A 27,049-nucleotide genomic window follows, 5' to 3' on the forward strand; every position below is an offset into this window, starting at 1 on the left:
ATAATCTTACAATTATAATTTATATTTTCACTACTAACACCGGTTATTTTGTTTGTTAAGTAGATATTATAAATAAAAAATATGAAATCGATGGTGGTTTATAATTTATTTCGTTAATTTTATTTCGGAATACAAGATAAATACAATATTATCACATGTTTCGAACAGACTAAAAACAAAGACATTTCATTTACGTAATGAATTTTAGGCACTTTGGTCGTAATAAATAATATAAATCAATAATGCTACAAAGATAAAATATTTTTTTCTTCGATATATCTAGATAAAAATGTAAATTAATTAGAGATATAAATTTAATATTGAATTACATTAAAAAAAAAAACTAAAAAATCGCATTCGATAAAATCCCTAATTGGTAATGAATTTCTAACAGTAATATAATCTCATTGACCTTTGACCGAGTTGGACCAAGAGCGAGGGAAGACTAATATAGTCCTCGGTTGTTGAACGAATGAACTTCGGCTATAAGGAAGTTCATTTGCGAATCGAAAACTCCATAATTAAATCTACTGAAGCGGAGAACCACTAATTCGTTGGTACGATGGAATTAATTGGTATCATATGATTTGTACGAGTGGGACGTTCTTTTGTGCTTCACCGTGCAGAACAGTAACATCGAACATATCAAGCCAAATAGCTGCAAAATTAAAATTAGTTTGTTGCATAATATTGAAACAGCATCTTATTTTTATTCAATAGCTCACCTGAATGAAGGCTACAACTAAACCGACGATGCCAATGATGTGCAATCTCTGCATGAACCACATGTGGATCTGATCCGAACATCCTTTTGCGTACCACAAATCCTGATTACCCGATTGTCCGCAATGATCGCCTGCAAAAACGGAATGTTCCGCACCAGGAAGACAACAGGAATCTGGTACCCATTTCTGATCCGGCCACGCATCGATCAGATACCAATCAACGTAATCTCGAATGCCGCAGCAATGGAACTAAAGCAACAAAACTATTAGCTTTAATAATTTTAAATAGACAACAATGTAATTACTTCTGATTGAAGATGATCCCAAATTGTGACCAAACTATTCGGACCGTGCGCCGTGATGTTGTAGTGATGTTTCAAGCCGTTGGTGAGTTCTTCTTTAAGGACGTGTCCGATTCCTTCGCGGAAAACGAACGCTACGGATCCCATAAGGAATTCCGACATGAAAATGAACACGACTAAAGCAAAATACTGGAATTTGAGTTATTAGTTACAATTATTCAAGATTAACTAATAAAAGGTAATACCGTGATGAGCATGCATCTGCTTTGGAACCAGGACCCGCAACAGCCGAAGAAAGCTAGGACGACGCCAATAGCCCCTACGACTATTGCTAAGGAATCCGCACTAAGTAAAGCGTATTGAGGTAGTAAATTTGTGTATCCTTCGTATGAGATCCTCAGCCAAATGCCGACACCTAAAATGCCACATCCTGTTATCTGAAATATAAATAAATCTTTAAATATTATAATAAAAAAAATCATTATAAAATATGTATAGTTGTTTAAAATAGTAAAGAAATATAACAAAAATAAATAAAATAAAAAATTGCAATTAGTACAATTTATCTATTTTTTTCATTTGATAATTTTCTTAAGCAATTTGTCTACTAAACGATTAATATTGTTTTCATTCTAGATTAAATTACAATTTTCAAAGTTGACGAAAAGAATATCTACCAATGTATCTACCCTTAGATACAAAATTACTAGAAATAGATGGAAATCCCTGTTTTAAGTTTATCAATGCTCCAAATACTAATCTAAATTATTTGTTCTATTATTTCTTATATTTCGTACAATATGTCTATTCTTAAAGCTATTTAAGTTCAAGTATTATAAATTAAACAAATAACTAAGATTGGAATGTTACAAATTTATCAAAAAAGAAACTCGAAATGGGCGGTGGTTGTTTCCGCTAATGAAGAAACTGCTTTTGGCACATCGTAAAATATCGCAAAAATCACTTATGGGATTATTCTCACAGTCTGCCGCTAACTCAATTGCATCTCACGCTGTACAGATTTAATTGCGGAGTAGAAACAGGCGTGAATTTACTTTGATACTTTTTTTTTTTTCGGGTACTCAACTGTAATGTACACGATATGGTAATTAAACTAAAATCTATGGTGTGAAAAAGTGCACTGCCCTTAATTAACATCCGTTGCAACTTCCTGCATGTTTTATGCATGACTTTAATTTTCGCTCTTCCGATGTGCCGCGACATTAAATTGACGATTTTTTTTTTCAAATTTATTTAATTAACATTCAACGCAGACAGAATTATGCACACGTTCCTATCGTAAAAATTAAAAACAAAACGAGTTAATTATTTCGATGAACCTTACCCATAGTATGACGTTCAGCCAGCAGAAGATGTGCCTGACACAAGTGTATCCGCTTTTGGTCATTTCGAGAATACGCTGGAGCTCTTACTTTCTTGAAGTCACATCCACCTGCAAACAACCAAAACAAACTGTGAAACAATGCAAATAGGTTGAAGAGAGTCGATGGTTTTTGGTATTTCTGCTCATTCTATCGTCTTTCTTTTTTTCCATTTCTTAGCGTTGTTTTCTAACTTGTATTTATGTTTTTAAGCGAAACTTGAAACGTACAGAATAGAGGAGACAAACCCGTTGACATTGGACAGTTATTGCGGTTTATATCGCATAAGAAAAAATGTTATTTAATAGAGAGAGAGACCTTAAGGTCAAACGAGATAATATTTAAGCCGTAACTAAATAATTTGCTGGAATTATCTCTACAAGTACGGAGACAAATTAGTGCCCGTTTGGGAATTATCATCGTTTCACGTACGCTTCTCTTCAATTATTATATAAGTGTCCGTTCAATTTATACGACTTTCGCGAATTCTGGTCAGGTAGACCACCTCTTCTGGGGATGTTATCGCATTACCAACAAAGTATTGTTTAATATTCATGCCGTATGCAAATCACTGAGACAATGACGACTCTTTTTATTTTGTTTTATTTTGTTTTTTGTTCCATTGCAACGATGTAATAATATTCACATGCTTCATTCCACATACCATTCGCATTTTCTTCTCGGTAATTTGAATGTGTGTCAGTCATATTTATAATTTTGTCCTACATTATTATGAAATTATCCATCATTTCAAATATTCTCACCCACTTTAAAAAATGCGGCAACAGAAGAATTTTTCCTAGCACAACGTGAAAATTGTAATTAGAAAAAACTTTATGACAGTAAATAATTGACAAATACATTTAATATAAACTATTTATGTATCATAAACCAAAAATTGAAAAGTAGACAATTCTCACTTACATATTTCAAAACTAGTTATAAACTCATTATTTTTTGTAATAATAATAATAATAATAATTGGGAAAATTTTAATGCTTTAAAAAAACTTAGTATTATCTGAGATGATTGATTTTACAGGAAGTAATATTGACAAATAAAAATTGTAATTGTCAAGCTTGAATAAGGTTTTCTCTAACCACAGTAACCGCAATATCTATAATATACAGCTACTATCGAGGAAATAACGTACTCAGTGGTATCTTGATAGAATTGCAATTACCAAGAGGATTGCATTATACAATAAATGCAATTTGCACTTACTTATTTATAGATAAAATTTATTTTTATGGATTTTATGGATGGAAACTAATTTTCAATTTACTAAAAGCCCTCTAGGAATTGTCTCATATTTTATAGTAAATATTGTACATTACATAAAAGTAAAATTTTCAAAAAAACATTTGAAATAATATTAGTTTCCTTATTTATCAAATTTTACAAAATTAAAAACTAAGGATGAATTATATCTTTCATGTGTTGGTAAGAACCTTTGTTTTTAATCGAATATTATTATAATATTTATTTGTATTTTATTATTAATTTTAAATATGTTTCTTTAAATTGGCATCATCACAAACAAATCCATTATCAAAATAATTAATACAGTGGAATCACGCTTAACGAGTTTAATCCGTTCCAAAATTTCAGGATTTTTACTCGTATAGTGAAATATTCACTTCACTTCTCATCGCCACTCGTTATGCGAAACGTCGCTTGTTAAGCGAGTTATTTTTCTTACAATTCAATTTGCTCGTTAAGCGAGGTTCCACTGTACTTGTAATAATGTTATTACTATTTATTGTATTTACAAAAGTTACATATATTCGAAATTCAATACAATAAACTTATTATTATAAAAATTTCTCTCTCTTTTATTTGCAGCTGTTATTAATACTATTATTGTGATTCACTTGTATCGACTACATAGTTACAATTATATGATGTTATAGAAATTTGAAAGCAGAATCTTCTGTTGTAGATTCAGAAAATTTGCTTTCATCCCAAAATTAAAAGATTTCTCTCTCTTAGCTCAGATTTTTTTTGCTTTAAATCGATTGAGGTGAAAGTCGAGCAAATATAGAAAAGCAAAATAATTATGAATATTATTATAGTTCTATTAATAATTTGTTTCAAATCTTCAACATTTATTTCAATGTATTTTAGTGGAATTTAATGTAATTACCAAAACCAGAAAAACAACCTTCAATACTTGTGCACATTTTTCTATAATTATTTTACAACTTTCTAAATTATTTACATATCTTATATGTAAAGTTTTATAAGGAGGTATTATTTACAAATAAAAAAAAGTATCGAAAAATCCTTGCAATAATTTAGAATTTACTTCAGATTACTTACATTTATTGACACATTTCGAGTAAATTTTGTGTTTCGTATGTTAATATAAAATGGAAATGTTATGTACTTACAATTCATTTTTTTTAAATATTTGTAATACAGTTAAACAACAGTGAAGTTTTAAAGCGTTATTTCATTATATAATATGAAGCATAATTTTTCAGTTATTTATTATTGTGATAAATTATAAACTTTTATTATTTTTAATTATTTAACAAATTAATGTCATATAAAATACTAATGATATCTCATTTTTAAGGTTTTGGTTATCATTTTTAATGAATAAGTTTTGGTGATATAATAACAGTAGCTATCAAGGAAAATGAATTTTCAAATTATTCATTTTATTAGTTGCAAATACAAGAATACAAAGTATAATATTAAAGTTTTTCTATTAGTGCAAATAACGTTTCATGTGCACTTTTAAATAAATAGTAATTCGTTGTTTAAAACTGAATGCAAATTGACATTGCTTATGTCATAATTGTTATAGATACATACGTAGATTATGGCAAATAGCGAGACCGCATTTAATTTAAGAACAAAGATTATCTTTGTTCTAGCGAGTAAATATAAAATGGATTTCCACATCATCCTTGCATTAAAAGCAAATCCAATGCACAATTAAGGATCCATTTAAATGAATTGCGAAACAAATACACAGAATGAACACAAACAGGGGAAGCATGTTCAGTTTTATCTAATCGTAAAATGTTTCGAGTGTTGTTTTAAAGCGTTCGCGCCTGTTGCCTGGCCCCATTAAAATAAGGAGAAAAGACTAAAAAAATACACGAAAAAAAAAGAACAGACATAAGTAACAATATGCAAACACATTGCCTTCAGTCGATTTGTTTGTAGAGCCGAAATTGAAGGAACGGAACTTTAATTTCGATCACGTACAGTATGTTATATACTATGTATCGTGTTTGTTTGGTTGTTCTTTGCATGTGTTACTTTTGTTTTCTTCTCCTTTCTGTTTTGGGTATTTCGTGTAACTGTAGATGTTTGAACGTATGATGCATACTTGGCAGACGGAACGATAATTACGTGTCGAAATGCTAAAACAATTGTTTCTGCTCGGCCACCCGAATGGGAACGGGCGACGTCCAATTGTTGTCCCCCTTTTTCCATCCACCATCATTGATATTAATTGACGGAGATGAAATTTGCATACATGGGAAAAAGGGGGCAACGAAACGAACGAGCAGCGTCCTATTTTAATAAGGCCATTTGCGCGTGAAAACCGTTCGCATTTCCGTGATCCATAATACCGAGGGACCAGAATTCATTTCGGTTTGCTGGGAATAATGGTAATGTGTATATTGCATTCACACTCACAAGAGTCTGAAGAAAAAGAAATAAAAAACTAGTTGTAACGCGGCAACGATGAACAGTTAGAAACGAGAGACCTACTTTTACCTTCTGAATATTATCAGCTTCATTCATTACCTTCGTCTGATGCATTGACTATTGGATTATTAGAGTTACTATAATAGTAGCACAAATCATCTTTATTACAAATGCTGTATCCAAATAGAAATACAACGCACATAGAAGTAAATTAGTTTCCTACATACAAAGCCTTATCCATTCTTAATTATTAGTTTAAATCGAATCTTTTCATTACACATAATTAGTTTAATAATAAACAAAATATATTGTATAGAAACATAAAAACGACACAATTAATGCGCTTTATTCAAATATTATTTACTTAATAATCACAGTACTTTAAATATTCATCGTTTCTCAACCTTTCTGCCAGAAGACGTATTTTTGTAATTTTACAGCGATTAATAAAAAAAATTGATAGCTGCCATTTCGCGACCCATTAAAAAACGATACTCATACGTACAGCAACGGTGTGATATTATTTTAATACTTGTATATACTTATTATACCTTATTATCGCCTTTCATCCAAGTAATATCCGTTGTTTAACTTTCATTAATCTTAATAATACAATTAGTTCACTAAATATAACATTTTTTATAACCATGTTTCGAATGCATAACTATATAATTATATATTTTTCAAATATATAGATTTACAAAATGTATTATATTTTAATATCAATTTGAAGATAAACTTCAATCCTCTGTAAATTCAGTATTTTTTTATGGATATTATAGTATCTCTTTTTGTACAGTTTATTTTTATGCAGTTTTAGATTAGTCCGGGTTCAAATTGCCCGGGATATTGGCGGAAACGATTGCGAGGTATTACTGTATTTATTTAATTTAATATTAATATATGTACATGCTATGAATTAATTTATGACATTGAACATAATATAACGTTACACGCCTAGTCTCTTTTATGTATGACAAATAGTTGCATGTTAAAATATAAACAAGTATTGAATGTTTATATATTTTAATTTCAACTGATATAACTTTATATAATGCACAAAATTGTTTAATAAGATGTTAGCCTAATTTTCGGTATTCCGTCCGGGTATATTACAGTTTACTAATTATGTTTAAAGAGCAATCTGGTGCTCTTTACAAAGCATTGAACCATAACATTTTCAGTAAAATGCTAAAGCTGTTTCAAATCGATGGCAAATTGTGCAAGGTTTGTTAAAATCATCGCGTCGGAGGCAAAACAGAAATATTACGACGAGACTGGTGATGATGCTCACATATCTCTTCTACGATTTGTAAATAGCGTTGTTTATTTTGGTAATCAGCGATGCTTTGACGTAGTTTAGTATACTAATTGATGCGATATATCAATGCTTTATCTTTATTTACATTCGAATAAGGAGAACAGCGTATAAGAATTTGTTAAGAGTTCCTGTTCGAATTTTATATTCGCAGACAAGAATCGTTTATCGTCAGACCTAGATTCTTCTCGGCATTCAACTTGAACTCAGGATCTGACCTACACAAAACACAATTCAAAAAAAGAAATGTATATATACAATAGCATTATTTCCATTGCAAAATTTCATTGTACATTGTTCATTTTAATGTACTTGAACATTTCGGATTGTACTATAATTAATCTATTACAGAACAATATTCAATATTTTATTTAAAACAGAAAATTTATAAATTTGTACTCAATATTTGATCTACACAAAGCATATAAAATAAAGATATGTTTAGGACAGTTAAAATGTTCTACTTTTTTTTAACAAAAGTCCATTCGTTGCCTGATAGTTTACAAAAGTTAAACAAGATATTTCTAGCATAACTATTGAATGGATGATTTAATTGACATATTGTAACAATCTAATTTTGTTAACATGTGAATGTTTAAATTAATAAAATAAATTTGAATTTGAACCATTAATAAGTGGTATAAACTTCCTGTAATAAATGTGTACTTAGTTTACTTATTAAATGTAAAAATACAAAAACTGTTTAATGGGCACATCAATTTTAAAGCGATAATTAATGATTACGATCGAACATATAAATAGTTGGCAAAGAACTACGCAAGGCATACCTTCTAAAAATAGAAAACATAATTTTTATTTAAAAATATATTGCAAATACCTTCAATATTATTTATAAGACACGCGATTTCGCAAAAATATAAATAGTTTAGTTTTCTAAATTATACAATTTTTATTCAACAGAAAATATCGTTTCTTTTCAAATGGAAAACGTATTTATATTTGGAGATATATTTGGTTTGGTTAACGAATAGAATATATTTGATTTGTAGAAAAGTAAAATTATTAAAGTACTTTTAATGTTATTTAAAATTCTCGATAGTTTAAATATACATAGTTTGGTATACGAAAATACGAATGGTAATCAATTGAAAATATTGTTTTTTTTTTGTGTTGCTGCTTCCTACGCTATTCGCGTTTATGTCTGACCTTTGATTTATCGTTGGTTTACAAAATGCGCACATATTGTATGTATATTGTATGATTTGTTCCTACCTATAAAATATTCCTGCTTAAAAACCAAAATTAAATTTCGGATTTACGTCATAGCACTGCTTCCGCTTACAAAGTTTTCGTTGCGTTTATTTTATTATTCGTGTACGCACAGTTTTCGACGTTCGCGCGCGCTATACTATAAAACTATATAGTATATTCCGCGCGAAGAGTGTTTATTTTATATCGGTTTGTCGTTTGCAAAGGTCGCGTTCGCACTGTAGCGTGCGGCAACACGACCTGCTGCCGATGTTCCTATTACGTTTTAATGCTATGTTTGTTCGACAACATCCCACCCACGGAAGCCGCGAATGTCGGTCGCTATCGGACCAATTCGATGATGATGATGTTGATGATGATGGTAGTGGCAATGGTCAAAAGACTGAAGTCATCACCGTCGTTTGCGGCGATGATCTTTCCAATTGCTTCGGGCACACAAGAAACTCCGAATGAATATATAATAACTATGATTGCATTGGACATGGGTATTGTCAATGATCTGCGTCTAAATGGGATGCTCCATGGTTTTCCATTAAAGCACCCACATGAATTATATATGAAATTCGTTCGAATCACATTTTTTTTTATACCGGAAAGCTTTCCAATTTCACTGAACTCGATTGACCTTACAGCAATAAACCAATGAATGTAAACTATCAAAAGTAAACCAACTATCATCAGGATTACAAAATTATTTAATAATAATTATATTTTTTATGGCAGAAAGACCTATGGTCAATAGCCGTTTGCTTTTATTTTTATTTTGTAATAAATATTATAATTAAAATATCTGTTTTATTAAAAAATTGTGATGTCTACATTGAAAAGTATTTGTAAATAAGTATTTTGTTTATTTTAATCTATTTTTTCAAATGTATGTAGTCACTAATACGGAATTTTGAAAAGTATATTTTGAAATACGACAACCCTTTGGAACGGAACAATTTCAAAGTCAAACAAATATTTATTTTAAGATTCTTTTTTTATTGATTTATTAAAATATTTGTTAGTAACTAATTTAGTTATTTTCTTTATTTATATTTTGTGGACCAAATATCTATCGACCTATTAGTTTTTATTTTATTATGGATCGGGAGAACTGTTTTTTTTTGCAAATTTGTATTACCAATAATCTGAAAAAATAATAATAATTGTAAACTATCAGAAGTACACCATCATTGTCAGTAGAGAAAATCATATATAATAATAATTGATAAGATATTTAAATTATTAATGAATAAATTTGATTAATGAAGAAAATAATTATAGTAAACGTAATACAAAAATTTGAAAGTACTGGCAACATGTGTCACAGAATCACTATATTTTGTAATTGAAGTTACCCAAGAATACTACTGAAACATGTGGACAAATCGTATATTTATTTTGAATTTTATTAAAAAAAAATGTTTTGCAAGATTTTGTGTAGAGTGTTTATTTAAATTATAATGTATACGCACGTAGACATTATAATTATAATTTTATATAGATAACTATTAGAGGCTGATTGTACTGAAATTTATCAACATTCAGTTAAATCTATGCATAAATGAAAATTCGTATTTTTACATATTAATAGTATTTTACAGGTTAATCGGTTTCACCGATATTTTTGAAACTATACTATAAAAGAATAAAATACATTTAAAATATGATAAAAATATGCAATCAAGTCTTGATTAAATAAAAGGTCAAATGTGATTTCGTATACTTCTGTTTTTTTTAATTGATTTGTATTTTCAATAAAAAATAGTTTGTTTTAAATTTTTTAAACCGGACTATAGTGAATCCGGACTGATTGAATATCTGAATTGAATATTCGATTACACAAGTGATCGGCAAGCTACGGCTCTATTAAAGACAAAGCATGGCTTTCAGTGTCATTGTCAATAGACTAAAACACTTCTTTTATCAAAATGTAAATACAACCTAAAAATTTTGTAATTTTTCAACATTTTACAAAAAAAAATTATTTAAATGTGACAACTTCAGTCTATTAATAATATAGCAAGTTCTTTTGTGGTTTGTATATAATGAATATGCGTATTTTTATAAGTCACTATTCGAATTAGTAATTGTTTTACAAACTTTGTAAATGTATCGAACAAATAAATTTTACTGTTATTGTTTATATTATATTAATCCTTATTATTTTATTCATGTACTTCTCAATGACTTAGTACAAATTCAATATAGAAATATTGTTAATCACCATGTAAGGACTTCATTCACAAATGCGGAAGTCCATTCGATTATGTCTACAAAACACATAATGATTAGTGAAAGATAAGTACAATCATCCAAATACATTTTGCTCCCTCAACAAATATTGTATACAATGTTAGTCCTATTTCTAATACTAGTTAGATTCATTAAAACCCTAGTAACAAACCTAGAATCTATACTTCTTATCAACTAAACTCTAAACAAAGAAGTTATCAATAATTTTATAGTGAATAATAAAGTGTGTATCATCGTAAAAGCTCCAACTTCGCATCAAGCATTCCTTAAAAACTCTACTAGGGCTCCACAACGACATAAATACAAATTAACAATTCAAGATATCGGACTATCCGAGTTATTACTGTACTCGCTGAAAATCAGTCAAAGAAAAACTTAATTTAGCGTGATTAGTATTTGAATATCTTCCTTATTCGTAAAAGGAATCAATTACCAACTTCCGGTATTTACATAATAGATTCACTGCTTTGAATAAGTTCAAGTGAAAACAAAATTGTTATTTTATATATTGATGACTCATCGCCTGTGACTAGTGATGGCAAAATAATAGGAAGCGAAAAGCAAAGACGCTCTCGAAAACGTTTCGTTGAAAGGAGATCAGATTTTTTTAGTGTGAGCCATAAAAATTATCTTCTCATCAAGTTCATGAACCCATTGCTTAACGGATTCTTAATTTTAACTTTCATTCTATTGTTTCCAAATATACATACAAACATTATTTGTATCTACGTTAATTTACTAACTCATACAAGTTCATAAATTATTGTATGTATTTGTGTTTTATTAAATGTATTGGCTGAAATTGTAAAGACTGGCTTTTGTTCCAGACATAAATCCTGTTCGTCGCATAATTGACTTATACCGGGGTCACCAATTTAAATATAGCTGAGTTCGCATCCGGTTTGCAAAAGTCGACTTGGTTTAAAACATAATATAACAATTATTTTTTATTGATAGCAAATGCAAAGCAATTAATAAAGTTATTACTTACTTATTGTTTTAAATAACATGTATATAAGAATAATTTGAATGCCACTTTATTTGTAAAATATATTTGTATCCACATAGCTATAATAATTAATTAACGAACGTCCCATTATTTACCAAACTGAATAAAATAACTAATTCCTAAAGAGTCAGCATTAAACGTCTATTATTGGAACGTTATGCATTCTAATGCCTCATTGAAATTAATGATCTTACAATAAATAAATTAAAAAAATAGCAAAAAGCGAGAGCAGCAAACCCGCAGATTGAAGAAACAAAGAGCGAAGAGTGTAATGAGTACGTCCCCTAGTCCGTTTTCCGTAATCTGTTGCTAGACGCAGTGATGCTAGACACCCACAGCTTGACCTCTTCGGGAATATCCGGTCTGTAGCTTTCATCCTTGTCCATTAATTTAGCCATCGTCTCCGGTACACTCAAATTTATCAATTTGTTCTGGCTGATAATAACAGCCCTTATAAAACCGTCAGATGTGATGAACTGTTGCTCAAAGAAAATACTTTTCTCGTCCCAGTAAACAATCTGAAAAAATATTAAATTCCATGGTTGATAATCACACCGCAGAGAGTACGCACGGAGCGTGTATTTGCTTTTAATTTTATACCTTTGTCGTGAGTTTGTACGTGGATGTTAATGGGATAGGTCTTCGGAATCTGACGTTGCAAGCTCCCTGCATAATGTGAGCTTTGGCTTTGGTGATCACCTTCAACAGGCCCGTACGGTCCAGGAAGTGAAACCTACCGAAATCAGCTGCTCTTACGTAACGCGAATTGCTCATATAATTTAAGAACAAGTCCAAATCGTTTGTCGTACAGATGTCTAAAATATTTATTTATTTTTATTAGTTTAGACATTTAAATATAAATAACTAAATTTTCATTACCAAATATTTCGGATGTTCCATCAATTTTTACGGGCTTCTCGAAATATCTGCCTTTGAGGATGGTGAACCCGACTCTTAGGAAGTAATTAACATCCAGAAGTACGAAAAGAAGCAAGATTGCACAAACGAGCACAAACAACGATACGCATATTAGATTTAAATCGATAGACAATTTAAACATTTTGTGTTTTCTTTATGATGTTTTGTTTTAATTAGTTAGGACAACCGGCAAAGTCGGCAATTCAGGAGCGATTGAATGAATACCTGGACGAAGTGCACTTAACTTGCGGAAGCGACGAAAGCGCGCCGCGTTGCCACTCATGTCCATAACTACTCTACCTCAAACCCTGTAATATCATAATAATGATCGTATACAAAACAATTTACAAAAAAAATAATAATTTCCATTACTTTACTTGCACGAAAACATTTTTTATAGATATTAACTTGATTTCGTTGAAGCAACTCTTTGCTTTCTTAAACTTATTTTTAAACTGGTTGCCCTTGTAAAATATTATTTTAAACAACGAAACTAAGACTTTTCTTTTTGAAATTAATAATAAACCTGCAATCACTTGCAACGTCGCAACAAGTTGCAGAGCGAAGCCTTGAACCTAGAAAACCAGTTCATTTGTACTTACCTTTCAGTGCACATTGTGAAATTGCTTTCTTCTGCTCACGGTAAGTGAGAATCTGCATCTCCGAGCAATAAATAAACAGTACATATATATACATATTACGTATAAGTTTTTTTTTTATTATTAAACTTTCAATAGAATTTATAACAATTGAGAAACATAGATTATTATAGAAATGAATTGCACCCTGTTCAAATAAGACTTCTTGCTTTAGTATATCGACATTTCATCGTCCATCATCAAAAATAACGTCTATATTTCAAGAAAAAAATATAATTCACTTTTTTTTGTTAAATTATATCTAATTCATATAACTTGTGCCCAATGAATTTCAGGCTTGGAGAAGATCACACCAATTAATCACTTATTGATATAGAAATAGGATACCTCCAATACTTGGTTACTAGCTAGGCATAATAAATGCTGGGCTTACTACAGTTTGAAGCTCTTCGGAATATTTAATATGTATTGGTTCAAAGAAATCACTAATAATTTAGCATGGAATATAATATCAATTCCCATAGACTGTATAATTTTTGCTTTTGGTTATTATGTTTGTCTTCAGATTGGAACTTATTGACCGCCGCCATTGGAGATGGCGGCCTCCACCTGCTGTCAGCAATTTCCGCGCAATTTAGCACTGGAAATGGCATTGCTTTCCATCCAGGTGGCTACATCCGTAGGCATTTCCGGTTTCAGTTTGGTGGTGCCGTTTTCGGCGTCTCCAGGCGAAAGAAGGGATGCCATTACTTCATCCGCGCTGCAGTCCATCAGCCGTGTCCTCGACCAGACTATGGCATTGACGAAGTTGTCTCGAGGTGTCGTGAATCGATGCTCCATAAATATACTTTGATCATCCCAATATATTATCTACAAATTATCAAATCAGACGCTAATCAGAATAATACCAATATTTTAGTTTGATATATATATATATTGTTAGATACATATTTGAATCAAAGTAAACAAACCTTAGTACTAATTGAGTATCTGTGGAAAAGCCTTATAAATCTCCTATATCTGATGGAGGTGGCACCCATAGCAATGCTGCCCCCTTTGGCGCGGATGCACCTGTACAATCCGGTCCGTTCGTAGAAGTCGACTCTAGCAAAGTCCAATTCCCGGATAAATCTAGCGTTGTTCATATGATATAGAAGTGTATCAATATCAGTAGTCAAACAGATGCCTGAAATTTGAAGAACTTTAGTGAACTGATCCGAAATTGTTTCTTTATTTTATTGTTTACCATTTACGGAGGTCTCTTGTAGAATATGGGCGCGTTTCTTGCAGAATCTGGCAAGGATAACGCTTAGCGTCATCCGAAGAAAATAATGCAACTCGAGGCTTGCATACAGGACCACAATCAAAATAAAAATAACGGCGACTGCATAGCACACACCCATCGCACAAACGCAGTTTCCGTTTTATGTCGACTCGCACAATTTTTATTTTCCTTTAGGTTCCGGCTCTCACATTGCTTGTGCAGCACTTTGGCACTACTTGCAAACGATATGCAATTGTACGATATTAATAAAATGTCGCACTTGTAATTACAACACGAGGCACACGCGAAATTCGTAAAGATCGGCTTGTGCTCGCTCGATATTTAAGCGTGCTCATGCGCCCATCAAGCACCTCAAGGAATCGATATTTATTTTAAGTTTCTTCTTGGTTTACTTTCCTCCCATGAAGTAATCCAACATCACAGAGAATTCAAATTGATTTAAACATCATTCAATAAATCGTTTGATGATATATTTTAGTTTTTCGTAATGGTGCAATAATTCTATTGAAATAAAAAAATTGTAATTATTGTTTTTATATTAAAAAAGTGAAATAAAAATGGAAACAAAAATTTTATACAAAAAAATATAACATAAAAATATAATGTAAGTTCATAACACCTTTTTTTTAAATTCGTACAAGCAGCGAGCACCCTATGTGGATTTTTCCGTCGTTTTAAATTTTCTTTATTATGTTTAGTTTTGGTACAATGTTTTGTGTCTGTTTGCGAACTCTTGCTCTTTAAGCCAATAACATCTTGCAAATTAATAGTATTAATACATAAATAATATTAATTAATAATGGGTAAATGGAAAGGTCTACGCAAAACTAGTTATCATTATTATAATGTTGACATTTATATCTTTAAATGTATAAATAAATTTAATCGAAACACCTATAAGAAACCAATTAAATTTAATAATCAAATTATAATTCGAATTTATAATACATAAACGCATTAAGATAGTTCGCGACAGTTCAGCGACGGAAAAGTGGGCGACGGTCAACTGCGCACCTTCCAACTCACTTATAATTATATTAATAATAACAAGTTATTGGGTAAAAAATATAATATAAAAATTAAATTAAAATATATATAAAGACCTTTTTTATAGAAGAGAAGAAACCTTACACAGGGACTACGAGTGGAGTCGTAGTACTAAAACCTCTTCCCTTCTTCATCAGCATCTAGGTCCGGTGTTTTCACATGTTTATGCAATGTAGATTGTCTGAGCCAAGCTCTGCGCTTCTATATATGTTCACTATCAATTTCTTCCCTTTCTCTCCCCATCCTCCGCTCGTCATTTTCCTTAACGGAGAGCACCCCTAATACGTAGCTTGTGACGATGTCCTACTTCTCTTGGCTCTTTACCATCTCACCGACGAACATCTCTGGTTCTAGCACTTTTCCGAGATTTGATTCCGCCTCGTGCTTCATCGTCGCCCATCAGCAGCAATCAAAAAACGTGTGTTCTGGGCTATCGTCTTCTTCGCAGTGCCAGCACTTTTCGTCCTTCTTCCTTGCTATAAAGTGCAGGTACTTGCTGAAGTACCCGTGCCCGGAAAGCGCTTGGCTCAGATGGAATGTTCCCTCGCCGTGTTTTCTGGAAATCCAGGATCCTTTTTCTGGGATTAAGGGTCTAGTCCAGGATCTCTTCTCTGAGCTATCCCATTTTTCCTGCCACTTTTCCAGCAGTCTGGCCCTGGCAGTTTCCTTACTCACTCCTCCAGAGAAAGATATGAGAGGTCATATCTCTCTCTGGCTAGGAGTTCGATCGGCGGCATGCCAGAAATTATTTGAACTGCATCTCGGGAGACTGTTCTGTTAGCGCTGCAGACCCTTATTGCTCCCCTGCGCTGGACTGTTTCCAGAGGTCTTCTATAGCTCAGCACCTTCATAGCTTCTTCCCATACTGGAGCAGCGTACATCATTATAGAGAGCGCCACTACTCCGAGCAATCTTTTCTTGCTTGGCTTAGGGCCACCGTTGTTTAGCATCAGTCTGCTTAGCGCAGTAGTTGCCTCTGTTGCTCTTATTGCCACTGTTCTGGTGTGCTGGCCCAAGTATAGTCTGCTATCGATGGACACCCCCAAGTAATTGATGGAATTTTTTGCTGGATAGCTATCCCAGATAACTTGGTCTCAGTTTCCTTCTTCCAGTCAACAAAACCGCTTCTGTTTTTTCGGGCGCAAGACCTCAGGCCTCTCTCCGCCATCCACTTTTGTATGTTGAGTGCAGCTACATTTGCCCTTCTTGCCAACTCTTCCTCCGTCTTTCCACAACGACTACGTCCACAACGACCAGGTCATCCGCGTAACCTATCACTGTTATGCCTGTAGGTTGCTTTATTCTTAACACTCCATCGTATAATAAGTTCCAAAGGTGAGGGCCTAGCACTGATCCCAGCGGCACTCCGCTTTTACCTTGATCGCTCGCGATCCTTATGGAGGTAACTTTTAATTATTTTTATCAGGTACATAGCAATTCCTCTTTTTCTTGCTGCCTCTAATATGGTTTTCAATTTGACCGTGTTGAATGCATTTTTACGTCCATCGTCAGTAAGGCGCAAAGCTTTCTAGTGCTTCTAGTACCAGCTCTTGCTTCCTTTGCTATGTTGATCACCGCTTGTATCGCGTCGATAGTAGACCTGCCCTGTCTGAAGCCGTATTGTCTTTCAGATAGACCTCCGCATCTGTCAATTTCTTCCTTGAGTTGAATTATTACTTGCTCGAGCAGTATATATAAAGACGTAGGTCTATTATTAATGTATTTGTTTTCGTTGACTTATCCATAATAAATCTTAAAATTAAAAAATAATTTAAAATACAATTAGATTATTATTTATTATTAATAATAATAAATTATTATAAATTTATTTGATTTTGTTGGATTATTCATAATAAACCTTAAAATAAATAAATAAATCATCAAAAAAAAATAATTATAATTATTTATTGTTATTAATACTAAATAATAATAAATTATCAATTTAAATATATTTTAATTTGGTTTGTATGTTATATTTTTTTGTTAATAAATTATTATTATGTATTTACATAATGTGTTGACCAAAAATCTATTGATTGAACCATCTGGATAACTTCATTTCAAATTTCTTTAAGAATATTTGGTTTTGTTGATTGGACTGGTGTGTTTTTTATATAAAGGCTGTTTCGAATAAATTTTATAATTTTTATTTCTTTTATTTTTGTGTTATATTTTACCTTGTCACCTTTTTTACTTTTGTCTAGGACTTTCTGAATATATTCTTCTTTGCAATAAGCTCCCCCAATATGAGAGAGCCCCACTACATTTGCGGTAGATATCCGGATTTTCTGAATATATTGCTTTCAAATCAAAGGAGTAACGTCGGCAAAAATATCCACCACTGAATACTTTCACATATTCTTTCCTAAAATATGGCATCCAAAGGTATTACAGCCCTGCTATATATATATATACAGTTATATCTCTAATAACGAGCAAAACTTGGTTCAGAAGAAAAAATGCTATGGCCATAATGAGGGCCTAATGTTCCTTTACAAATATTTTTTTTTTTCTAACAAAAGTTTTATTAAATATACAGTCAATTTACATAGAAAATTAATTCACTTTTGAAAATGAGTAAAAAGTTGAATTATTGCATTTAACAATAATCGCATAAAAATGGAAAACCTTTTGTTCTGTAACCTTTTAATCTTTGATTGATAACATTTTTCATCAATTTCGACTTCAGTTTCTTTGTCTTCGTTGCTAACAATACTTTATAAATCTTACACTGAAAAATCATTATCTTCTGCATTCAATAAAGTTCAAACATCTGTTTTCCCAGCCACCATTTTCCTCACTTAGCGAACATCCTCTCAACATTTTCGAAGCCTATTGATTGAGCCATCCGGTAAGTCTTACTACCAGTAGCAGAACTTCAAATATTTCAACAATCTAATGATGACGCCGGTAGGGGGAGTCAGTTCGCGATGGCCTTAAATTAGAATGTGGCTTGCAGATTTCGTTAATCTAATCATCGTTATCAAAGTAAACGTTGACCAATTCATTTTAATGTGATATAAAGTAATTATTCCGGAGCGGTGACTACGCTACATTTTTGTAACTTGAAAATAAAATAATATTTTTATTAAAAAAGTAAACAAAACTCTTAAAAATTTTGTACTTCACATATTCCTTACGAAAAAGTTGTAAAATTAATTTTATTGGGAAAATGTATAAATAATAAATTAATTTGCCCAGGGTTCATCTTTAGTTGAATAATGCTGCAGAGGCAAGTCGAAGATAAGTGGAAATATGTGATCAGGATTGTCACACACTCTATTTCCTCCTATTTTAAAGTATTGTTTGTCGAACATTTTTGGCAAAAAGAGGACACCAGCTTCGTAAGATCTTACATACGAAGATGAATCTTTTTGTATGTTCCCTCCCCAAGCAGATTTGGAAATGTTAGCGCTTGTTAATAAGAAGTACGTCATAAGCGAGTTATCCTCGTTGATGCGACAATAACTTTTGATGTGAGGCATTGCTCCAGATCTTCCCAGCTGATCTGATTTCCAGGTGTGAAGGTACTCATTTAACCATTTCTGTTTGTCATGTACTTTCTGCGCGTACGGCAAACACCCGCCTCCCTCAAGACCAAAATGACTATTCACAACGTTATTTGCAGAAGGAAAAATAAGTTTCAACTTGGCTTGCGAATTTGATACCAAAGGTACATCTTTGTGGCTAGCTAAACTTCGCAGTAAAGAACTTCTGAGCCATTCTCCAGCATTTTTTCCTGCAATCAAATAATTTGAAATTTATCAAATCTAATATCAAACAATATAAAATAATTACCTAAGGAACCTATACTCGAAGCTTGAGCAATTACTTTCCAATTTATAGCTTTTTCATTATCATTCGTCGGGTTTTTTGGAAATTCGGAATGCTTGCTTAGCAAAGCTCCAACATAATGCAAATGACAACCCATGTCTTTTGGATAATGCTTTCCGGGAACTGAAGTTGTTAAAAATACTCTGTAACGCATTATAATATTTCATAATTTAAACACTCATAATTTATTTATTTTTATACTTACTTCACTTTACTAAAATCGGCGCGTTTTACAATGGCTATCCACTCCTCCATTATTGGTAATTTGTAGCTCTTCAAATAATTTAAAAGACTCGTTTTAAAATTTGTTGGACCACAGCATGCATAATCTGGTTGATCGTCTCTCAGTTTTGGACAGGGTGGACTAACCCATAAACTATAAAATAAAAACTAATAATTTCAATTCAATAAAAAGAAAAGCTGTTATTAATACCCTTGGTTATAATGATTCCAATCCTCATAATACAAATTTGCTGTTGAAACTACTACTCTTAAAGAACCATGTTCAAAAAGGTATAATCCAATTTTTCTGAAACAGCATTAGCATAATAAGTCATTTCATCTTTCAATTATATAATATTACGAGTGATGTGTTCCAAATGGATCTTTCATTTGGACTCTGTGATATTTAACATTCTTGCAATATAATTTCATAAAATCCTCCATCTGAGGGAATTCATATCCATAAATAACTGTAAGTGGTTTCTTTCTAAAATACATCTCTTAATACATGGTCATAATATTGAATAATGCAATTTACTCCAAAGAATGCACTTTATACTGTTGTAACAACCACTGAATATCAATCATGAAATTAATTTGCATGGAACAATTTAGCACTCCAAGACTTGGACAAAGAAGATCTACAAATAAAATATATTTAATACAAAATAATGTAGTTACTAACATTATTACCAGGAAACGAAATAGCATTTTGAGCATTCAATGTTTGTACTGCTTTTGGGACTTTAGTGTAAAATATATTGTATGGTTCTGCTAGTTCCAATTTGTCCTTCATGGTTTTGATAGGTTTCAATACAAGCTTGTTCTGTGATGTTGATACCGATGACACAACAGACATTTTCTTATTTGCACTGCCTGATGCAATAATAGGTTTCAGTAAGACCCTCATTACTTCCAACTGATCTTTATACACTTTTGGATCTTGAGTGAAATTGTCCGGAAATTTTGTTGGATCTTTGTTAATGAATTGCATTACTGTAAACAAATTGACAGTGTAAGACAATATGCAGAGATATTACCAGAAAGTTCTTACAATGTTCATGTCCATATTCCCTGAAATGAATTGGATTCCTTCTGTAGCATTTCACTCCATGAGGACATTCTTCTTTTTTAGTCCGCTTAACAACTTGATCATTTCCCTTGATGTCTATCCACAAAACATTAATATAACAATACAATACAATTTTGTTTTATAAATATTTATATAAAACATGACATACCTTCAATTTTTCGTTTAGGAGAATCCATCGAGTTTACCAAGTTTACTACAATAAGTCTTTTAAATGACTAAAATATATCTTCTACTTTCCTCACTTAACCTGGGCCTGTGCAGCAATTTCGCCAGATTCCCCGTGTGATCAGTAGGAACTATATGTATAACATGTAATAAAATATATCATATGTGCTCATATGTATATCACAAAAAGATACAGATACAGCTTTTGACAACACAAGTATATAACCAGTAAGCTACTATGTAAATAGAGTTGCATAATCGTCATAAGCTGTGTGAGAAGATTATGTGTATATATGTACTCATGATAAAAGTATACAAGATATATCCGACAGGTGTTCAATTTTCAACTTCCACGCATGTTGAACTCGGTAACCGTAGTACTAATTGCACTAATTCAAAATGAACTAAAATATGTAGATCATAAAAAGTAATAGCTATATAATTCAATATTACCAGCCCATTGCACTCTTGGATTTAAATTTAATATAACGGAATATTAATAATAATATTTAAATAAATTAGAATAAAGAACAAGTTTTAAAAGGGGAACTATTTATTAGCAATATAATAAATACAAAATATAAAAACAGTATACTATATCAATTAAAAATATTGATCACTTAGCCAGAAGCGTCTTGTTTCAAATGATCCAGTCCCATCCTGTGAAACTTTCCAGTATAATATGAATTAAAATCCAATCTGCAAACAGAAAAGAAATCATTTTCTCAACGATTCCCACTCATATTTTCTCACCAAATAATAACACAAAAACAGTGCACATTATAAACATGAATATAAGCGAAACTTAAAAGAGCGTATACATTAAAGCAACTGAAGTATGTATCCAAATTGTTTCAAACTCTCCAATGAGAACAAAGAAGCCATTCTGAAAACGTGTTAACTTTAAAGAAAACGCATGTAGTCTGTTCAACGCACCTGTATAGAAGATTGAACAAGCGATCGTGATCACTGTCCTTCCTGTCTATGTTGTTAATCAGGTCTAATAGTTGCATTAAAGTTGCTGTGAATTCCAAATCGTACTTGGCGATGCTGTCCTCGAAGCTACCGGTATCTGCGTCGTTTGGTCCATCTTGTTGTACAGCTTCACCCTAAATTATGAAAAGTGTCAGAAATATAAACAACATTTGATTTAACATAAGTTAAGAAATTTAAATAAATAAAATGCCAATTATTTAAGAATGGATGAAAACAAACCAAACAGTTTGTATATGCATAACGCTTGTGAGTTATCTTCAGCATGATACAATTTAAAACGAAACAGAAATAATTAGTATATTTTAATGTGTATTACTATTGTTCTAGGCGTGTAATTGAAGAGAAGAATTTACACAATCTATTCTTAATACTTTTGCAACCTTACCAAAATATACATTAATTCAATTCAATAAATTCCATAAATAAATCAAATAAAAAATAAATTGCGTAAATTAAAAGGCATAATTGAATATCAAACATAAGTTAGTTATTACCAAACAACTTTTATATATACAGTCGACGATTGTTCATATCCATCTTAACCGAATCAGTACGAACGCATTCTAGAGAGCTGTGCGCAGTTTAAAAACGAGAAAAGTTGCGTTTTTCCGACCTCCGTGCTAAACATGTACATATGAATACACCGTCCGATTTATGAACAATCGGTTGGTTTATAGCAATTCGTATATATATATTCTATGTTTGGAAATCACTAACATAAACATTCCGCATGCAAAACATTTTTTCCTTAAATGAAATTTTAGTTTTTCTTAGTTGAGTTTTTTTTTCTTCATGAAAATCTACCTGATTGAATGACTCGCAGAATGAATTGGGCAATGATCCCAATTCGGCTTCCACAAAGTATCTTTGTGTTCGCTGAACGCAGCAAAATAAAATCGTTATTGTTAATTCATTATTAAATATATAGTGCTTCACTAAATACTACACAATTTACCTGCATAAATTTACAGAAGGACACACAGATCGAGAGCAGTTTTGTAATGATAACAAGTAGATTCGTGATTGTCAACATGCAATCCTTGAGGCACATATTGAGGAAATGGTTATGGCAGTCCAGGATTTCATCCACGTTGCTGACCTGTAAAAGTTTTATTTATTATGAGAATAAGAATACTACTTGTTAACTTTAAAAATATGTACTTTGGAAATTTTCTGTAGGAAGACACACCAATGCGGCTCGATAACTTCAACCATCATGTGATATTCCAAGTTTTGCACACAATGAAGCATTCTTTGGCGAAGAGCGAACGCGCTTCTATACTGCCTCGCGGCGGACAATGGGAAGGATTTGGCCACCTTATTCGATCTCCACACCTGGCATACCATTCTTTCGACGTACTTGCAGTAAAATAAATGTCGAAAGATCATCTGGTAACAAGCCAATGAGTTTTTGTTGAAAATCAAGGACAGCGGCCATCTAACTTCATAGCTAAACGAAAACGATTCTATAGCTAATAGCGTATTTGACTTCTTAACAGATCGATAATCTAAAAAAAAATAAAGAATTACTTTGATTTTCGGAAATAAAGTAAAGACTTACTTTGTTCTTCGTAAGTTTCAATACTCAAAATCTTCTTCATTTGAGTTAATAAATCAATTTGTAATAATTCAGTTCGTAGATCATCTTTGTAAGGATCATTGACTGCACTAGATAAGCGCAGTGCTAAATCCAGCAAAGAATCCAATCGGGCTTGGACCACATCGGCCACATCTTTACTTAAAACCTTCTCGCAAAGTGTTAAGAAGGTTACGATGAAGTCACCCTGATCTAACAAAAAGTAATGTTTCACAGAGCGCAAACGGCCCAATAAGTCTTGTTCTTTCATTACTAAATCCAGTAAAGTTTCGCTAGCATATTTATAAGCTTTTTTGATTGCCTCGATGTAATGTTTCTCTTCTTTCTTATATTCAATTACTTGGACTTTGTTGCTAAGGGACTTGCCTACAACAGAAATCAATAAAAACATAAATATTAAATCATTTAACGTAAATCTTACCGCATTGTCTGATAACATTAAGATATTTGCCAGCTTTCAATATTATTCCAAAAACAGGTTCCAAAAATTTTGGAATTCTTTCTCTCCTAATAGTATATTTCTTATCCCAATAATCGGCAGAGTAATCAACAGGCATATCTTCCTTTTGAACGACCTCATTGTCTTCAACCAAAAACTAAATTGAAACAGATTATAGAAAAAAAAATGTTTTACGAACACTAAAATACAATAACAATAATAATATTACCTCGTGAATTGGATCAGAGATAATTCCTTTGTAGATCCACATTCCTAGCATTTTCATGTAAGGCACACATGCAGCTTGCATCAGAGTAACACAGAGATCTTGGGCTCTCGAATCGCCGATATAGCCAGCAATATTCTCGTGCAATAAACTCAGAACCTTTCCTCCACATGATTCAGACTAAAATATTAAATGTAGTACAAAATATAACATTAAAAAAACTTAATTACCTTATTTATTGTAGTAGCGATATCGCTTACAATACCTAATGAATGAAAATTCTTTTGTATATAATACCACATTTTATGCAAAGTTAAATTTCCACTTTGAAATTCAGATTCTAATTGAGTTATGAAAAGCTAAAAAAACAAAAATTTAATTGATTATAGTAAATGTTTTACAAACTTCTCTTACAGTGTAATCCACTATGATAGCAGACATACATTCTGCAAGGGCATTATTAACTTGACCAAATTCAAATCGCATTTTCTCTTCAGTAAATCTTTGAACTATTGAATAATGTGAAGCTAAAGGTAGAATTTGTTTGACTAATTGCCTGAGGGATGGATCTACATGTTCATTGATAATGAATTCCCTAGACTCATAAGGATCCTTCAATTCTTGTGCTTCAATGTAATTGGCAGGCAATCCAATTAGAATGTTGAGCAGATCATTAATAAGGATATTTTCCTGTGAAGTGGCTGGAATATTGTTTATTGGATGTGATGTAGTTATTGAAGTTCTTGAAGAAAAATCCCATGACATGCTGGGTCTTCTTTGTACCCAAGATGCAACTGAAGGAGTGCTTGGTATTGGAGGTCCACTCCGATTTAACAAGCTGCTGATATCATGTTTTGTACTCATCCTAGCTTTGGCTGACTTCAAACGATGCTTGACCTGCATTTCAAAATTGTTAATAAAATTCAATTCTTGCTTATATCCAAAATTTGTTTACTTGTGGTAAATCATCTTTAGTCATTTTGGTATTTGAACATGAAGGTGAACTACGTTTAACATTTCTTTCCAAAAAATCCTTAATTCCCCTATCCTCAGATATTAAATGAATCAGTTGCACAAATAATCCCAAAGAATCAACACTGCAAAGGCATAAAATATATTGTATGTAAGAACATAATAGAATCCTCACTTTTTCCTTTTTAAATCATCATATTTCATTGCAAAAGACTGTGGGTTACTCGATTGCTGTGCCAAATAATTAATATTGCTTTGGACAGCCATGAATGAGGTCTGATTATTAACATCAACATGGTTTTGGAGGAATTCAACCAATTCCTCTGGTGTGTTTTTGTTGCTGCAAAATTGAATGATTCATAAATAGTAACAACGACTTATTATCGTCTTAATGAATACTAACGGTAAACTCTGCAGTAAATTCGTGACCAGCTGATGCAACTTGAACTCACTCATCGCGACAAACAAATATTAATTATTATAAAATATATACAACTAGCTAAAAATTTTCAGGTTGAGTAATTCAAAAAAATCTTTATTTACGGTTTGTTCTGTCAAAGTCGTTAATATAAATCATTTCATAGTTTCTTTAACAGAGGGCAGTGTCTTATACAGGGTTATATAATTTCTTGTATTTTGGGTGTAATTGGAAGAAGCTGGTTGCCTTAACTATTTGGACGGAAGAAGAAATCCGAAGAATCCGAAGAATACAGACAGGGGCTGGCTTATTGGCGCGTAATGCGGAAGCCAAATGAAGATGGGGAAGGAAGAAGAAGAAGAATTTCTTGTAATATCTAATCGAATATTCTGGAGTATTTTACCTTACCTCCACATTTGAAGGAATGGACCAAAGATTTTGATTTTCGTAGACTAAGCCCTTTTTTAAACAAAGAGATTTATATCAATTTATTATTGATGTAAATCTTTTTGGCCCTATGTCTACCCCTTTTCGGGTTTATCGGCCCTACTAAGCCCTTATTCTATTGGAAATGAACCAATTATCAAAAGCAATGTTACTACTATAAAGACGAAGTAAAAGAACAACCAAAGGTTAACAACTACAACATCTAATACCGTCTTGAGACGTAGTAATATATAATCATTATGCAGATTCAATAATTACTTGAATTTAAAGAAAACATCTTGCTTTCATTCTAAACTATACACCATTAAGTGAAATATTACATTTTTTTTTAACAAATACATGAAAATCCATAACCAGAACAAATCCAGCACGGAACAAACCCTGTGTAATCCGCACTGAAAGAGGTATATTTTCTCAATGTAATGATAATTATTTATCAGTTCAGAAACTAATTCATTATAGTAACTAAATATGTAAGATTCAGAGACTTATTTGATACGTGCATTAATACAAAATATGACCTCAAAGACAATCAGAACTTTTATTGTTTGTTAAAACTGTAATTGTAATTTATTTCCTAAAACAGGAAATTGTACTTAATATATCATATTCATATTTGAAAATGTAATACATTTATTTTCTTAATAAATATCAAAGCATTGACATAAATCACGGATTTTATACATATTTAACATTAATAAAATATAGAACGTTTTCTGCGAATATCAAATTGAAGCACTGTAGAAGTACAGAATTACTTAATGAAAATAATATCAGTGTTAGGTCTTTAGTATCTCCATATCCTACAATCCAATGTTTCTCAAACTTTTTGGTCCAAGACCCCTTTTGCACTTAAAAATTTGAAAGGACTAAAATTTGAAAGAATGTAAGGTATGTGTTGTAAAACATCCC

At 31.7% G+C, this 27,049-nt stretch overlaps 5 protein-coding genes across 6 annotated transcripts; all 5 read right to left on the reverse strand.

Moving 5' to 3' along the window:
• Positions 1 to 305: 305 nt before the first annotated feature.
• Positions 306 to 8,864, reverse strand: LOC108562177 (tetraspanin-9). Its single transcript, XM_017920433.1, has 6 exons — positions 8,633 to 8,864; positions 2,373 to 2,480; positions 1,273 to 1,464; positions 1,031 to 1,216; positions 726 to 974; positions 306 to 658 (listed from the first exon to the last, which is right to left on the reverse strand). Exons 2-6 carry the CDS (start codon positions 2,433 to 2,435, stop codon positions 569 to 571), a joined length of 780 nt encoding a protein of 259 aa, XP_017775922.1. The 5' UTR covers positions 2,436 to 2,480; positions 8,633 to 8,864; the 3' UTR covers positions 306 to 568.
• Positions 8,865 to 11,932: 3,068 nt separating this feature from the next.
• LOC108562161 (protein THEM6-like) lies at positions 11,933 to 13,026 on the reverse strand. Its single transcript, XM_017920387.1, has 3 exons — positions 12,759 to 13,026; positions 12,480 to 12,694; positions 11,933 to 12,397 (listed from the first exon to the last, which is right to left on the reverse strand). The coding sequence occupies exons 1-3, from the start codon at positions 12,937 to 12,939 to the stop codon at positions 12,164 to 12,166; spliced, it is 630 nt and encodes a 209-aa protein (XP_017775876.1). The 5' UTR covers positions 12,940 to 13,026; the 3' UTR covers positions 11,933 to 12,163.
• Positions 13,027 to 13,570: 544 nt separating this feature from the next.
• Positions 13,571 to 15,050, reverse strand: LOC108562158 (protein THEM6-like). Its single transcript, XM_017920383.1, has 3 exons — positions 14,643 to 15,050; positions 14,368 to 14,582; positions 13,571 to 14,266 (listed from the first exon to the last, which is right to left on the reverse strand). The coding sequence occupies exons 1-3, from the start codon at positions 14,797 to 14,799 to the stop codon at positions 14,012 to 14,014; spliced, it is 627 nt and encodes a 208-aa protein (XP_017775872.1). The 5' UTR covers positions 14,800 to 15,050; the 3' UTR covers positions 13,571 to 14,011.
• A 3,272-nt stretch (positions 15,051 to 18,322) lies between these two features.
• Positions 18,323 to 21,251, reverse strand: LOC108562157 (probable tyrosyl-DNA phosphodiesterase). Its single transcript, XM_017920382.1, has 10 exons — positions 21,125 to 21,251; positions 21,026 to 21,070; positions 20,839 to 20,952; positions 20,478 to 20,780; positions 20,323 to 20,425; positions 20,146 to 20,271; positions 19,996 to 20,091; positions 19,768 to 19,938; positions 19,527 to 19,705; positions 18,323 to 19,467 (listed from the first exon to the last, which is right to left on the reverse strand). Exons 2-10 carry the CDS (start codon positions 21,051 to 21,053, stop codon positions 18,917 to 18,919), a joined length of 1,671 nt encoding a protein of 556 aa, XP_017775871.1. The 5' UTR covers positions 21,054 to 21,070; positions 21,125 to 21,251; the 3' UTR covers positions 18,323 to 18,916.
• A 323-nt stretch (positions 21,252 to 21,574) lies between these two features.
• Positions 21,575 to 26,537, reverse strand: LOC108562173 (gamma-tubulin complex component 2-like). Of its 2 annotated transcripts, XM_017920423.1 has the most exons (13): positions 25,676 to 26,537; positions 25,448 to 25,612; positions 25,256 to 25,397; positions 24,715 to 25,197; positions 24,531 to 24,659; positions 24,304 to 24,480; positions 24,057 to 24,231; positions 23,600 to 24,001; positions 23,200 to 23,546; positions 22,994 to 23,137; positions 22,843 to 22,914; positions 21,979 to 22,151; positions 21,575 to 21,741 (listed from the first exon to the last, which is right to left on the reverse strand). In XM_017920423.1, exons 1-13 carry the CDS (start codon positions 25,726 to 25,728, stop codon positions 21,663 to 21,665), a joined length of 2,541 nt encoding a protein of 846 aa, XP_017775912.1. In that variant the 5' UTR covers positions 25,729 to 26,537; the 3' UTR covers positions 21,575 to 21,662. The 2 variants fall into 2 exon arrangements, with proteins under 2 accessions (XP_017775912.1, XP_017775913.1); XM_017920424.1 differs by lacking the exon at positions 22,843 to 22,914.
• Positions 26,538 to 27,049: the final 512 nt, after the last annotated feature.

Source organism: Nicrophorus vespilloides, unplaced genomic scaffold (genome assembly GCF_001412225.1).
Source record: "Nicrophorus vespilloides isolate i.1.1-1 unplaced genomic scaffold, Nicve_v1.0, whole genome shotgun sequence".
Classification (NCBI taxonomy): domain Eukaryota; kingdom Metazoa; phylum Arthropoda; class Insecta; order Coleoptera; family Silphidae; genus Nicrophorus; species Nicrophorus vespilloides.

Excerpts from the sequence above, each read along its gene's own strand:
- LOC108562173 (XM_017920423.1), bottom strand. The coding sequence starts at position 25,728 with ATGAGTGAGTTCAAGTTGCATCAGCTGGTCACGAATTTACTGCAGAGT. Across the intron at positions 24,232-24,303 it reads TCTCTGATCCAATTCACGAG|TTTTTGGTTGAAGACAATGA; the intron begins GTAATATTATTA and ends GTTTCAATTTAG. Across the intron at positions 23,138-23,199 it reads TCCTACAGAAAATTTCCAAA|GTCAGCAACGTGGATGAAAT; the intron begins GTACATATTTTT and ends AAACTTTTACAG.
- LOC108562158 (XM_017920383.1), bottom strand. The coding sequence starts at position 14,799 with ATGGGTGTGTGCTATGCAGTCGCCGTTATTTTTATTTTGATTGTGGTC. Across the intron at positions 14,583-14,642 it reads ACAAGAGACCTCCGTAAATG|GCATCTGTTTGACTACTGAT; the intron begins GTAAACAATAAA and ends TTCAAATTTCAG. Across the intron at positions 14,267-14,367 it reads GATACTCAATTAGTACTAAG|ATAATATATTGGGATGATCA; the intron begins GTTTGTTTACTT and ends GATAATTTGTAG.
- LOC108562177 (XM_017920433.1), bottom strand. The coding sequence starts at position 2,435 with ATGACCAAAAGCGGATACACTTGTGTCAGGCACATCTTCTGCTGGCTG. Across the intron at positions 1,465-2,372 it reads GGCTGAACGTCATACTATGG|ATAACAGGATGTGGCATTTT; the intron begins GTAAGGTTCATC and ends TTTATATTTCAG. Across the intron at positions 659-725 it reads TAGTTGTAGCCTTCATTCAG|CTATTTGGCTTGATATGTTC; the intron begins GTGAGCTATTGA and ends TTAATTTTGCAG.
- LOC108562161 (XM_017920387.1), bottom strand. The coding sequence starts at position 12,939 with ATGTTTAAATTGTCTATCGATTTAAATCTAATATGCGTATCGTTGTTT. Across the intron at positions 12,695-12,758 it reads TGGAACATCCGAAATATTTG|ACATCTGTACGACAAACGAT; the intron begins GTAATGAAAATT and ends TAAATATTTTAG. Across the intron at positions 12,398-12,479 it reads CGTACAAACTCACGACAAAG|ATTGTTTACTGGGACGAGAA; the intron begins GTATAAAATTAA and ends ATATTTTTTCAG.
- LOC108562157 (XM_017920382.1), bottom strand. The coding sequence starts at position 21,053 with ATGGATTCTCCTAAACGAAAAATTGAAG. Across the intron at positions 20,953-21,025 it reads TCCTAAACGAAAAATTGAAG|ACATCAAGGGAAATGATCAA; the intron begins GTATGTCATGTT and ends TTTTGTGGATAG. Across the intron at positions 20,426-20,477 it reads AAATGCTATTTCGTTTCCTG|ATCTTCTTTGTCCAAGTCTT; the intron begins GTAATAATGTTA and ends TTTTATTTGTAG.